Genomic DNA, 13,413 nt, shown 5'->3' on the forward strand with positions numbered 1-13,413 from the left:
TTTTGTGAAAACTGAAAAGTGAAGAAAGAATCTTTAAAATATCTTGGAAAACTTAACAAATTGTTTTAAAATATTAATATGTATTTATTCAAACATATATTATCTCAAACATAAATTATTTCTTAATTTTTAGTTTTAGTTAAAATTAGGATAAAACTGTCTCATCACACGTAAGAAAGTGTACTTTTTTTCTTCTTTTTTTTGTCAATAAGAAAATGTACTTTCAAAACATTAAAATAGAAATGTGTTTTTCAAATTATAAATCATAAATAGTATATTTTCAAATTTTCCCTATTTTAAAACCAAAAAATTAATTTTTGGGTTGTACCAGTTCTTTGAAGATTTATTAACTTCGACCCGAATTAAATAGAACCCGAACCGATCCGGAACCGAACTTTCGTATAACCCGAATGGAATTGGACAAACCCGAGATTTGATTGCGACTCCGAATGCACCGGCCTAAAATTGTGTGTGATTGTAACCCCGTTTACAAAGCTTCGACGACTTATAGTTTAGTATATGGACTCAATATAGCAGGGCTCACTACGATTCAGCCCAATTCCCCAGCAGATTAAAATTGTATCATCCCAATAGATTACGGGTTTCTAGAATCGCATAATTAAATAGTTCGATTATAAAACTAAACTAGGAAAGAAGTTGAGAAGTACTTTTCAGTTAAGCACAGGGCATGCCAGGTAGCATAATACCGACTTGTCCCTCTATTATACACATTATTATTGGTTTGTTCAGCTACGTTGTTGTTTAATTATTTAATCAAATAAGCCAACCACTAGTCTACATATCTTAACTGGCACTCGAATCAATGACCTTAATGATCTACTTTGAGTTCCTACACAGACAACACCATATCCACGTACTAAAAAACTAGTAATAAAGTATTTACATGAAAGAAGAAATGGTAGAAACAGAAGTATCTTCTCTATTAAAAGAGAAGTACCATTTTTATCTACTATTTAGAAGTCTACTAGGACCATTTCATTAATCACATAATATGATATAATAATTAATAGGAATATTAATAATAAATTAATTTTAACTATAGATTTGAATTTTATTTTCAGTTATAACAAAATCTGTTGAGAAAAATCTAACAAAATCCTACTAAATTTTTAAATAATTTTTATTTAATATTTATTTAATTAATTTCGTAATTAAATAATATAATGCTTTCATTTAAATAAATTATCATCTACCACTAAAACGGGTTCAAATTTTTTAATCATGTCAGATTTGTTTTATACAAATGATGTTATTAACATATGTTAAAAATTTATTTCTACAGCTATATATTTTCAAAAATCATATGTTGAAGAATATTTTTTATTTGATGATTTCAAATTATGAAAACTCGAAAACGTAATAAAAAAGGTAAAATGTATAAAACAAACCCCTATATTAATAAAGTAATAAGAAACTTAAACAATAAAATTAAAAAGTTATAAAATACTAAACACTAAAATATAAATTGTATATTTAAATTTATATAATAATATTAAAATTAAATATTTATAAAATGAAAATATACCCGCACTATGTGCGGGATAAACTCTAGTAATTTGTTAATCTTCATATCATATTTTAAAAACATAAAGCAAAGAAGCGTCTGTGGAACTTGGGGGGTACACACAGAACATGACTCCCCCACCAAGTCCTCCAAAAAAGTAGTACCCCCCACCCCCCACCATAACTATGTAATTAAAGAATTGACTGTTATAATAATCAAACCTTTCATCGTTTTACTATTTCATAAAAAAGTATAGACGTTAATTATTGCTAGTCCCTTGTCATAAAATAACTAACACAGTTGAATTCCACTCATCCATTTACATTCACTACTAAAATATGTTTTGCTTATTACTTGCATCAATCACAGTCCTCTAGAAGCTTATGCTTATTGAGAGTGAATCATACGCAAAAATAACTAACAGAGTGTTAACTCCCATTATTAAAATATTAATAAAATAATTAATCTATGCCTACTAGTATCAACTATGATTTACAGACCATATCTACTTTAAATTTTTTACTAAAAGATGGTTAGTTTTCATTATCATTTTTCCACACAATAACATTTGCGTTGACAAAGTGAAATACATTTTGTACACCTTCTGTTTTTAACATATAATCAGTTGTGAATAATAATTTGTAAACTGTAAGTAAGAAGCTTGAATAATCAATCGTACATATTGAACACATAACAATGATTAAGGAGTGTATTACGCACAAAATCGTATTTATGCTTTGTGTCTGGGTTCGTTGTCTTCTAGAAGTCATGTCCATCTCCGTGGCCCAACCGACACATCCTTGAGAGACACTTTTGTCTCTTTATCTGTACAGTAATCCAACCCTAAATATATTTATAAACGTAAAAAATAGTTTGGTAGATAAAGACAAGAAAAAAGCTTCTAGAATCAAATGCATTGATATTTACATGTCGACGCGTTTATTTTTCGTTGTTGTAAAAGATAGTTCGTGTTTTGCTCTTTATTATCAGCCGTTGATTTGCTGGGAAGATTTCTTCTAGAAGCATATTTTTGTTTTTGGAACTGGGTATAGTATTATTCTACAAATATTATAATTTATGGATATAGCATTGTTAAACATTAATAGTACTAAATGAACACTATTGTCACATTTAAATAATGGTTGGAGTTGACTGTTCAAAAACTACATCCTTTTCATTGAATAGCCAGATTTAATTTCATAAAACATGTACTAATACTCAACATTAACAATTCTCTAATCATGATAATGCAGAATAGTGCTATAAATATATACCCAACATTAGTTTGGTGTGTTGGGTGTTTTAAGGCTATGGGCCGGAAATGGTGATGACCGGAGGGATGGAGTTTTGGTCGGTTAGCACCTTGGTGACGATCTTGTTAGCTCACAAACTGATGGTTTACCATTAGGAGACTAATAGGTGGTAGTAAAATTAAAACCGATTAAACTAGATCCTCCTCGTGGTGTTATTGATGATCGGTCTGGTTGTGATGAAGTGCCCCATTTTGGTTCTGTGGTGGTACTGCAGAGTTGATGGTAATAACGTTCGATGTTGATGGTTGAAGCAGGTGTTCTCTTCAGTGTCATTGTAGATTGTTCCAGTCAGTTGGTATCAAGAGAGTTTTGTGTCTTTGAGTAGTGGTAGTGTTAAGGTGTGGTGATAGTTGGTTTAGCAGAGTTTCTTTGCAGCGTGGTGGGTGCAATGATAGCTTACAGATTCGGTTCTTAGGCAGTGTGTTTGGAGGGTCTGTTTGGTAAGGCTTCGTCTTCGTTGAGAGTGTGTTTGGACTTCTATCTAGGAGTAAAGCGGGCGTGAAACGCGTCGCCTCCGTATCCGAAGGTTATGTGAATCGAGTAATGGTTCTTCCTGTCGGGTTATGAAGTCGTAAAGTCTTGGTTCCTGGACGTTAACGTTTGGTGAGCATGTGCAGCAATGTTAAGTCGTGGTGTAGGAGGTGGAGATTAGCATGGGCGGGCTATAGGCAGCACGGCAATTCCCATCATTGGCTTCTATTAAGGTTTAAATTCTGCTAAATTAACTTTTTGATCGTTTTTGGGCAATTGTTAGTTTTTATGTAGTCTTATTTCAGCTCTAATCTTTATGTTTTAGTACTATAAGTCACTCCGGTGTGAGTTTTAGGTACCGCCTTCATGTAGGCTCTTGTTTTTGGGGATTGCTCATTCATCCGCCGGTTTATGTTTTAAAATGTGTATGTGTACTTAGAATGAAATGAATATGCGTAAAAAAAAATGAAGCACTTTTCTTGGGAAAAAAATAATATATACAGTTACGCGACATATCATCATTACAATCATAGTGAGCCGATCAAATAAGGATAGCCGAGCCGACAAAAGGTGTTCTAGAAGGCCGATCTTTTGAACTGGTGACACGTCATCATTACAAGCATAGTGAGCCGATCAAATAAGGAGAGCCCAGCCGACAAACGGTGTTCTAGAAGGCCAATCTTTTGAACTGGATGACACGTCATCGTACCATAGAATTTTCCCAAAACTGGTGACTGCCACTCTTTTCCCACGGGTTTATACCTTTCTTTTTCCTTGATTTTCGCTCCTTCTTAATCACTTTATTTCCACATTAACCCCAGAATTTTCTACGGCCAAATTCATTTAAAACTTGCATATATGACAGCGGAAATTATTAAATCCCGTAATAAAAGTTAAAAGAACATTTAGCCATTTCCCCACTTTTCAGTAACAGCTAAAATGAACATACTCTAAAAGACTAAAACCAAATTATCAAGTAACCTCATAATTAAAGTAATAGTATCCCCTCTTAGTTTAGCAATTAAAATAATAATAAATAATGGGATATGGCCTATGAGCTTTCTCTTTATATAAAGGGACATATCCCAATCCTTCACTCCTTGTGATTCATATCTAAATCCTCTCTCTCTGCTTCTTCAAATTTTACAGTTTCTTTCGAAAGCCGCCTTCGAATTTTACATTAATTACATAAATGTCCGGAATCTTAGTTAATTGCGCCGGTAACTCCCTCCGCTTCTCGCCGGGAACCAGCCTTCCCCAGCCTAAGTCAACCAGATCACACAACGGCACCGCGCGGTTTCCCACCGGAGCAAACTCGTTTAGAGCTTCGGCGCAGACTCTGAACGCGGAGCCAGCTGTAACGGAATCCGTTCGCCGGCGAGCGTCGAGCCTGTACGAGCTGCTGAAAGTCAACGAAACGGCGTCCTTGCCGGAGATCAAGACGGCGTACCGGAGCCTAGCGAAGGTTTACCATCCCGACGCGTCGGAGTCGGACGGGCGAGATTTCATGGAGATCCACAAAGCTTACGCGACGCTGGCGGATCCGACGACGAGAGCGATCTACGATTCGACGCTGGGAGCGCGGCGGAGACGTGTGCAGGTCGGAGCGATGGGACGGGCGGGTCGGGCGTATTCGACGACCCGGAGGTGGGAGACGGATCAGTGTTGGTGATTTAGGTTTCAGGTGATGACTTTGCAGCAAGGGCACTTTTTTTTACTTCATTTTTCCCCTTTTGTTACTTTTTTTTTTTTCCTTTGTCGTGTATTGGGAAAATTAAAAGGGAAAAGATGAGTTTTATCAGTCCTTAGCTTTAACTTTGTTAACATAAATTATGAATAGAGAGATGTATATTATTTTTGTTTTCTGGTTTATATATTTTTCGTAGTCAAAGATCAGGCATACGAAAAACTGAAGAAGTATGCTGCCGACTAATTAGAACAAGTTGATAACACGTATTTTAAATGAATTTTAAAACTATTGGCAATTTTAAAGATATTTGCTCAAACAGTCGACTGTTTGGTTTTAGTATGGCAAGAGATGCTTTTCTTTTGAATTTTTGGTTTCTCTCTGAAAAAAATATTGGTCCACGGAACCACCATGGTCTAAAAGACTAAAACAGAACACTTCCTTGCAAGTACATATCCCTGGGACGGATCCGGATTCGTGGTTTCCGGATATCCGAGTTTCGGATATCCGTCTCGATATTCTATTATCCGCGGTTATCCGGATCCGGATCCGTCAAAATAATTAAAAATAATTTTTTAACAAAAAATACTAATTTTTTTAATATAATACATAAATTAAATATTTATAAATATATTTATATATGTTTATAATATTGTAAAAACTAAAATATAATATTATAAGATTAATTCATGTATAAATATTAATATATCAAATATTAATATTAATAAAATTTAAAATTTTAATGTATTTTAAAAATACGGATCCGAATAATTACAGTGAAGCATTATTTATTAGATTTTTATCATCAATTTTGTTACTACATAAGTATATATTCGTCGAGCGAGCGATCTCGAGCGGACGCGACGGCGGCGCCTCCACCGTTGTTGTTATTGTTGAGGAGAGCCAGGATCTGCGTCCCGGGATTGTGATTGCCACGTGGCGACAGGAGATTCAGAGGCGGCGTGGGGAAAGATACTGTTCTCTGCGGGTGCAAGTTAGTCGCGGAGGAAGAGGAAGGCACCGCCTCCTGTTGCGGCGTCTGAGTCACCGGGGATGGCTGGGCGGCGATAGCCGGCGGAGCGTAGGGCTGTTGATTGTAAAACGGACCTGTGGGCGGAGAGTAAGATGCAGGCGGCGTATGGTAAGGATTCGATAAGGGTTTGAAGAGATTACCGAGATCGAACGGCGGGGGATTGAAATGGGAGGGTTAGAGTTACCAGGTGAGGTCGCCATGGATTTCGATGCTTCGAGATCGCCGGAGCTAGGGTTTGCGAAATCGATGAGTAAAGATTCAAAGACTCGGCGGATCTGATTAGTCACAGGGAGATAGAGGAAGAGAACTATTGGAGACTTTGGTGTGATCGTGTATTTAGCAACACTGTGAGAATGCTTTTGTAATTAACTTGTAGTTTATTCCCTGAAGTTTTGTTTTCGTTATTGGGCCTTATATAATCATCTCTTGGGTTCTTGCTTTTTCTAGTTCACAAATGGGCCTAAAGCGTGGCCCAATATAGAGTCATAGTCAACTTAGCTAAAGGAGACCGTTGTGAAACTAGTTTAGGATTTTGATTAGCTTTAAAAGCAAGAGAAAACAAGGCGTAACGTCCCCACGCACAATTGCTACGTCTCTCTCGCTCAACACCCCCAACAAACAAACTCTCTCTCTCTCTCACTCTCACTCTCACTCTCTCATCTTATATCATTAGTGTTGTTCAACCTAAATCGAAGACGAATCTCGGAATCTCCGGTGACGGATTTGAGGAAGAGATGTGTTGTGGACGGATTTGCATTCTGTGCACGTGTTTGGTTCTGGTGGTGATCGCGATTGGGTTTCTATTCGGGTTCGGAGTTTTCAAGGACGGTTTCCACAAGATCCACGATTCCGGTAAACTCGAATGCGATCCCAGATTCGGCTGCGGCGGAGGCGTTGGCCGTCGCGGTTGCGGTTTCCCCGGTAAAAACTAGCTATAAGTAAGCTTGTGTGATCTGATCAAATCTTTCGAATCGACGGCGTTGTGTGTTGGATTCGGATTTGGATACATCGAATTTTAGGTTTTGTTTTTTTTTCGTTTATCTCCATAATATTGATTCCTTGTGCATTATAGTGTTTCGTTAATCAGATTTTATTTTATTTTACCTATAATTCGATCAAAATCCGTAACGTCTCTAATTTTCGCAGCTTTTGAGCATAAAGTTAAAAGGGTTAAAACCTATAAGCTTTAGGCTATTAAATAATAAAAAAAAAACAATAAACATATAAAGTTATAAATATTCTTATTCTTATCTCCACTAAAGTAAAGATTCTCGATGACTACAAAAAGTAAAATTCTCGCAACAGGTAAACCACTTCAAGTCTTCTTCACAAGTGACAGATTATATTTTTATTTTAGGTGTGTCTGCGGAGTGGTAAAGGGATCCTAGTGGTTAATTACTTTTAAAGAGTTTGTTAAATTTTTTTGTTGGTAATAAATTGATCGTTGAAATGAATTGCCAAACCAAAAAAAGTTATAAACGGTCGGGCGGGTAAATCTAAAGTCCAACTAACAAATTAAAACGACTCAGGGGTACTTTCGGGATTCTCTCAACTTCTGTAGAGCCTCTTGCTTAAAAAGCGGGTTTTCGGGTCAGTGAGTGTTTTGACTTCCTTCATAAGAAAAGAGTTAATATAACAACAAAGGAAAGGAAGAAAACCAACAAAGAAGAGAAGGAGAAGCCAAACAGACGAACGATTAACAAGATGAGGATCACCGTGATGACCGCCGGCGAACAAATCATCACCCTTGACGTCGATTCACACGAAACCGTAAGCCCCCCCCCCTCTTCAAAAACCCTAGCTTTCATGATTCTTCGCTTATTTAAAATCACAATGCACTCATCTCGAATTGATCTATTAACGATCTTGGGTTTAGCTTCTTCTTCCTTGATTAGTCGACCCTTTTTTGCTGATCATTGTTAGGTTTTTTTTTTTTTTTCTCTCGTAGGTTGAGAATGTTAAAGCCTTGCTGGAGGTTGAGGTAAGCGATCTCAGATCTCTCTTGTCGCTTTGTATTGTGAGAATAAAAGTTTGAATTCTGCTGAAAGTTAGGGTTTTTGGAACTTAAGCTACTTTGTGTGTTTTTGTATCAATGAGCAGGCGAATGTTCCGATTCAGCAGCAGCAGCTCTTGTACAATGGCAACGAGATGAGCAACTCTGATAAATTGAGTGCATTGGGTGTAAAGGACGATGATTTGTTGATGATGATGGTGTCCAACGCCTCATCTGGGTACGGTCGATTGAAACTTGCTACTCTTCTTTTGAATATTTCAGTGTGGTTACTCTTGGTTTTTGTTTGCTTGGATGATTCAGTAGTGCGGCAGGGAGTGATTTGGGTATGAATCCTGATGGGTCAGCTTCGAACCCTGCAGCTTTTCAACAACACATTCGGGGTGATTCTAATATTATGGGACAGTTATTCCAGGTGTGAATTGATGGGTAGCTAGAACTTTAGTTTGGGAATTGTGGTATTGTTACTTGGCCTTTGTTTTGTGACTAGGTTAGTTACCTTGGGTTTTGATGGTGTGAATTGTAGACGGATCCTGAGCTTGCACAAGTGATTTCTGGAAGCGATTTAAACAAGTTACAGGATGTTTTGCGTTCACGGCATCAACAGCGATCTGTAGCGCAGCGTCAAAAGGAGGAGGAACTCGTAAGCCTTTTGTTTTCTCGAAAAATGTGAAACTACCACTATCAAAGAATTCTGCTTGTGTATTCCCCCCTTGCAGGCCCTTCTGTATGCAGATCCGTTTGATGTTGAAGCACAGAAGAAAATCGAAGCTGCAATTCGTCAGGTTAATTGTTCTTACTTAAGTTTCATGTACTGAAGTCTAGTATGTCTGTAGTTGCAAATAAGTCTTTTGTGATTCCACGATGCAAATATTCACTTAGGTTTGGTTCTTGTGTTATCCTAATTAGCTTGTTATCTTTTCGTATCATTCCTGACTTGTGGTGCTATCTTGATACCTTTGAGCAGAAAGGAATTGATGAGAACTGGGAAGCTGCCCTTGAACATAACCCTGAAGGTTTTGCTCGGGTGGTATGTATGCTCTGGTTTAGATTATGCTTCTTAAACTCCTTACCTTTCTTGTAAGCAGTCTTGAGTTGTTTTTTCTTTCACATTTCCGTAGATAATGCTGTATGTGGATATGGAGGTCAATGGTATACCTCTAAAGGTAACAATTCCGCAACCAGAATACCTCTATCTATTGGTTCATGTTTAGATCATTTGTATGTTCTAAGCCTATATTTGACACCATCTCCAGGCTTTTGTTGATAGTGGTGCTCAATCTACAATCATATCCAAGAGTTGTGCTGAGAGATGCGGGTAACTCTTGCAGCTTTTTCTGTTTGTTCTGGTACTTCTTCATGAGTCTTGTTTGAATGGTTACTTTCAGATTGCTGAGACTCATGGATCAACGGTATAAAGGTATTGCTCAGGGTGTTGGCCAAACAGAGATATTAGGCCGCATTCATGTCGCTCCAATCAAGGTAACACCGCAAATGTTATTCCTTATAATGATGTTATAATATGATCTTTGCAAAAGAAATTGAATATCTCGTAACTTGCAGATTGGAAAAAACTTTTACCCGTGTTCATTCATAGTACTGGATTCGCCTAACATGGAGTTCCTTTTTGGCCTTGATATGCTGCGTAAGCATCAGGTAACATCTCCATCATTTGATTTTAAACTTACTGTACGTGTTTGAACCAAACGTAAACCCTTTTTTTCTCTGTATGTAGTGCACTATTGATTTGAAGGATAACGTCCTGACTGTTGGAGGAGGAGAGGTCTCGGTTCCCTTTTTGCAAGGCTAGTTTTCTACCTACCATCTTATTCTTGAACCTCTTTTTATGTTTGTTATCATTATTTTCAATTAAACTGAAAAAAGAACCGCTACTTTCTTCAGAGAAAGACCTCCCTTCTCGATTCCTGGATGAAGGTGGTGTTCCGAATCAAGCATCTAGCTCTGGAGCAGCGGTAAGAGACTCTACATTTTGTTCATTATCTTTCGTTTTGATGAATTACTCAGTTTGGAAGTAAGTTCTTATGATCAAGTTGTTTTGGTCATACAGGTTCCTTCTGGGTTTACAGAGAAGAAGAGTAACACAGTTGCAAGCCCAGCGAGTCAACCTTCAAGAGCAGAGGTAAAAAGAAGCTGCGTTGAAAGTTTTAGTCTCACTTCTTGCTTTTCCTTTTCCAGACTGTGTTATTCATTTTCATCATGTAAACCTAAACCCACAGGGACCTGAATTTGAAGCCAAGATTGCAAAGCTTGTTGAGTTGGGATTCTCCAGGGAAGCAGTGGTGCAAGCTCTGAGATTGTTTGAAGGAAACGAAGAACAAGCTGCTGGGTTTCTCTTTGGTGGATGAAGATTCAAAAACAAAATTGTCGCATTTACCAAAAAGGCCAACAAACAAACTGTGATTTAAAGAGACTTTTTAAATCTCCCTTTATTATTTGTATTTTATTAGCTCTTCTTTACACAACACTAGGATAAGATCCGCGCCTTGCGCGGAATTAAGTTATTATTTTTATTATATTTTGGAGAATGAAACAATAGTTTGGCTTCATTTAGATTATGGGTGTTCAATCCAGATATCGGATTGGTTTCGGTTCGGTTCGATTTTTTTCGGTATTTTGGTTAGTAAAATATAACTACTATTCTAAATCCATATTTACTTTGACTTTAATCTTTCACATACTTTTGAAAGATTTCAACTGGACAACTAAATTGATCAGCCAATCTTGTTGCTTTAAATCATTAGTATTTATATATATATATATATTATTTATTTTGAATATTTATTAAATAAAAATTCATATGCATTATATTTTATGATCATTTGTAACTTATTATAACAAAAAAAATAATCTATTGATCACAAAATTTTCAGAGTGAGAATCTTCAAATTTCTAATAATATATAGACGTTTTGAAAAATTCAAAATATAACATATAAGAAAAAATATAAATGTTTTTATTATATATTTAATGTGATTTTTTAATGTCTTTTAATAATATAAAATTTAAAAAAAGAACTAAGATACCAAAATTGTTATCAAATATTAATTATTCATAATAATCAATTTTCATATATACGTTAATCATATTAGGTAATTTCGTAGCTTCTAATTAAGGAAAGTGCAAAAACAAAATTTGGTAGATTATTTATCAATTCGAATATTCGATAGTTAGTTTAATAAAAAATATAATGTAAGTTAAGATGGACCAACCTATTTTTTTAAGAATAGTATATTTTATATAGTCATTTATTAAATGAGAATTTATAATCATACAGTTCTATGATCATTCATATCGTTTTATAACTGAATATTTAAATCATCGATAACAAAATTTTCAATGTGAAATCCTTAATAAGTTTATAATTTATAAATGTTTTTGAAAATTCATTGAAAGTTATAGTATTAAAATATTTATGTAATCTTATGGTATATAGTTTAATATATATATATATATATATATGTGTTTTATTATTAAATGATATTTTTTACTCATATGGTTTTAAAATCATGTATATCTTCTTATAATATTAAATAAAAGTTCATATTAATATAATTTTATGATCATTTGTAACTTATTATGACAAAAAAAATAATCTATTGATCACAAAATTTTAAGAGTGGAGATCTTCAAATTTCTAATAATTTATAGACGTTTTGAAAAATTCAAAATATAACATATAAAAAAAATATAAATGTTTTTTATTATATATTTAATGTGATTTTTAATATCTTTTAATAATATAAAATTTTTAAAAAGAACTAAGATACAAAAATTGTTATCAAATATTTATTATTCATAATAATTAATTTTCACATATATGTTAATCATATTAGGTAATTTCGTAGCTTTTATTTAAGGAAAGTGCAAAACATTTTTTGGTACATTATTTATCAATTCGATAGTTAGTTTAATAAAAAGTGTAATATAAGTTAAGATGGACCAACCTATTTTTCTAAGAATAGTATATTTTATATAGTTATTTATTAAATAAGAATTTATAATCATACGGTTCTATGATCATTCATATCATTTTATAACAAAATATTTAAAACATCGACAACAAAATTTTCAATCTGAAATCTTTAATAAGTTTATAATTTATAAATGTTCTTTAAAATTCATTGAAAGTTTTAATATTAAAATATTTATGTAATCTTATGGTATATAGTGTTTAATCTATATATATATATACATATTTATTTTATTATTAAATGATATTTTTTACTAATATGGTTTTAAAATCATGTGTATCTTCTTATAATAAAAATGTTAAACCATTGATCATTAATTTTTAACATAATAATTTTAATAGTTTTAGTCATTTATTGTCGTTTTTAAAAATTCAAAATATAACATATACGAAAAAATCTAAATTTTACTTTTATAGCTAATTTGATTGTTTAATTTATTTTAATAATATAAAATTAAACAAAAAGTGATGGAGGAGATATAAATTGTTATCAAATCTTTATTATTAAAATCATTAATTGTCATATATATATTAGTCATTTATGGTAATTCCGTAGGTTTTATTTAAGGAAAGAAAATAGCATATCATATCATTATATCATATAGTTTGACCAACTTATGTATCTAACAACATATAAAAATCGAATGTGGACCTACTTATTTTTCAATTGAATGTAATTGACTACCTAATTGAGTGCCACCTATGCATTAGGGTCTATTTTAATTAATACAAAATTGAGGTTACATCTTTTCAAATGTTTATCAATTAATATATAGGAGATGTGATTTTTTAATATCTTTCAATAATATAAAATTAAAAAAAAGAACTAAGACACAAAAATTGTTATCAAATATTTATTATTCATAATAATTAATTTTCATATATACGTTAATCATATTAGGTAATTTCGTAGCTTCTAATTAAGGAAAGTGCAAAAAAAATTTTGGTAGATTATTTATCAATTAGACAGTTAGTTTAATAAAAAATATAATGTAAGTCAAGATGGACCAACCTATTTTTCTAAGAATAGTATATTTTATATAGTCATTTATTAAATGAGAATTTATAATCATACAGTTCTATGATCATTCATATCATTTTATAACTGAATATTTAAATAATCGATAACAAAAATTTCAATGTGAAATCTTTAATAAGTTTATAATTTATAAATGTTTTTGAAAATTCATTGAAAGTTTTAATATTAAAATATTTATGTAATCTTATGGTATATAGTATAATCTATATATATATATATAAATATATATGTTTTATTATTAAATGATATTTTTTACTCATATGGTTTTAAAATAATGTGTATCTTCTTATAATATTAAATAAAAGTTCATATTAATACAATTTTATGATCATTTGTAACTTAT

At 33.1% G+C, this 13,413-nt stretch overlaps 3 protein-coding genes across 5 annotated transcripts; 2 read left to right on the forward strand and 1 right to left on the reverse strand.

The window, feature by feature from the left end:
* Positions 1–4,305: 4,305 nt before the first annotated feature.
* Positions 4,306–5,200, forward strand: LOC106377426 (chaperone protein dnaJ 11, chloroplastic-like). Its single transcript, XM_013817663.3, has one exon. It carries the CDS (start codon positions 4,502–4,504, stop codon positions 4,979–4,981), a length of 480 nt encoding a protein of 159 aa, XP_013673117.2. The 5' UTR covers positions 4,306–4,501; the 3' UTR covers positions 4,982–5,200.
* Positions 5,201–5,702: 502 nt separating this feature from the next.
* LOC106375056 (enhancer of mRNA-decapping protein 4-like) lies at positions 5,703–6,412 on the reverse strand. 3 transcript variants are annotated; one of them, XR_007318078.1, is made up of 2 exons: positions 6,170–6,412; positions 5,703–6,083 (listed from the first exon to the last, which is right to left on the reverse strand). XR_007318078.1 is itself a non-coding variant. In XM_013814959.3 (2 exons), exons 1-2 carry the CDS (start codon positions 6,227–6,229, stop codon positions 5,814–5,816), a joined length of 306 nt encoding a protein of 101 aa, XP_013670413.1. In that variant the 5' UTR covers positions 6,230–6,412; the 3' UTR covers positions 5,703–5,813. The 3 variants fall into 3 exon arrangements, 1 of the variants encoding a protein (XP_013670413.1); XR_001275182.3 differs by having other exon boundaries at positions 5,703–6,103; XM_013814959.3 differs by having other exon boundaries at positions 5,703–6,103; positions 6,214–6,412.
* A 194-nt stretch (positions 6,413–6,606) lies between these two features.
* LOC106377425 (protein DNA-DAMAGE INDUCIBLE 1-like) lies at positions 6,607–10,611 on the forward strand. The gene is made up of 15 exons (XM_048744631.1): positions 6,607–7,799; positions 7,978–8,010; positions 8,130–8,260; positions 8,344–8,455; positions 8,567–8,683; positions 8,760–8,825; positions 9,008–9,070; positions 9,162–9,206; positions 9,297–9,358; positions 9,429–9,522; positions 9,604–9,696; positions 9,776–9,845; positions 9,943–10,013; positions 10,109–10,180; positions 10,278–10,611. Exons 1-15 carry the CDS (start codon positions 7,734–7,736, stop codon positions 10,404–10,406), a joined length of 1,224 nt encoding a protein of 407 aa, XP_048600588.1. The 5' UTR covers positions 6,607–7,733; the 3' UTR covers positions 10,407–10,611.
* Positions 10,612–13,413: the final 2,802 nt, after the last annotated feature.

This window comes from Brassica napus, chromosome C1, assembly GCF_020379485.1.
Source record: "Brassica napus cultivar Da-Ae chromosome C1, Da-Ae, whole genome shotgun sequence".
NCBI lineage: Eukaryota > Viridiplantae > Streptophyta > Magnoliopsida > Brassicales > Brassicaceae > Brassica > Brassica napus.

Bases quoted from the DNA above. Each gene is read 5' to 3' on its own strand.
- LOC106377425 (XM_048744631.1), top strand. From the start codon at position 7,734: ATGAGGATCACCGTGATGACCGCCGGCGAACAAATCATCACCCTTGAC. The intron at 8,684-8,759 runs GTAAGCCTTTTG...CCCCCCTTGCAG, and splicing joins GTCAAAAGGAGGAGGAACTC to GCCCTTCTGTATGCAGATCC. The intron at 9,523-9,603 runs GTAACACCGCAA...CGTAACTTGCAG, and splicing joins TTCATGTCGCTCCAATCAAG to ATTGGAAAAAACTTTTACCC.
- LOC106377426 (XM_013817663.3), top strand. From the start codon at position 4,502: ATGTCCGGAATCTTAGTTAATTGCGCCGGTAACTCCCTCCGCTTCTCG.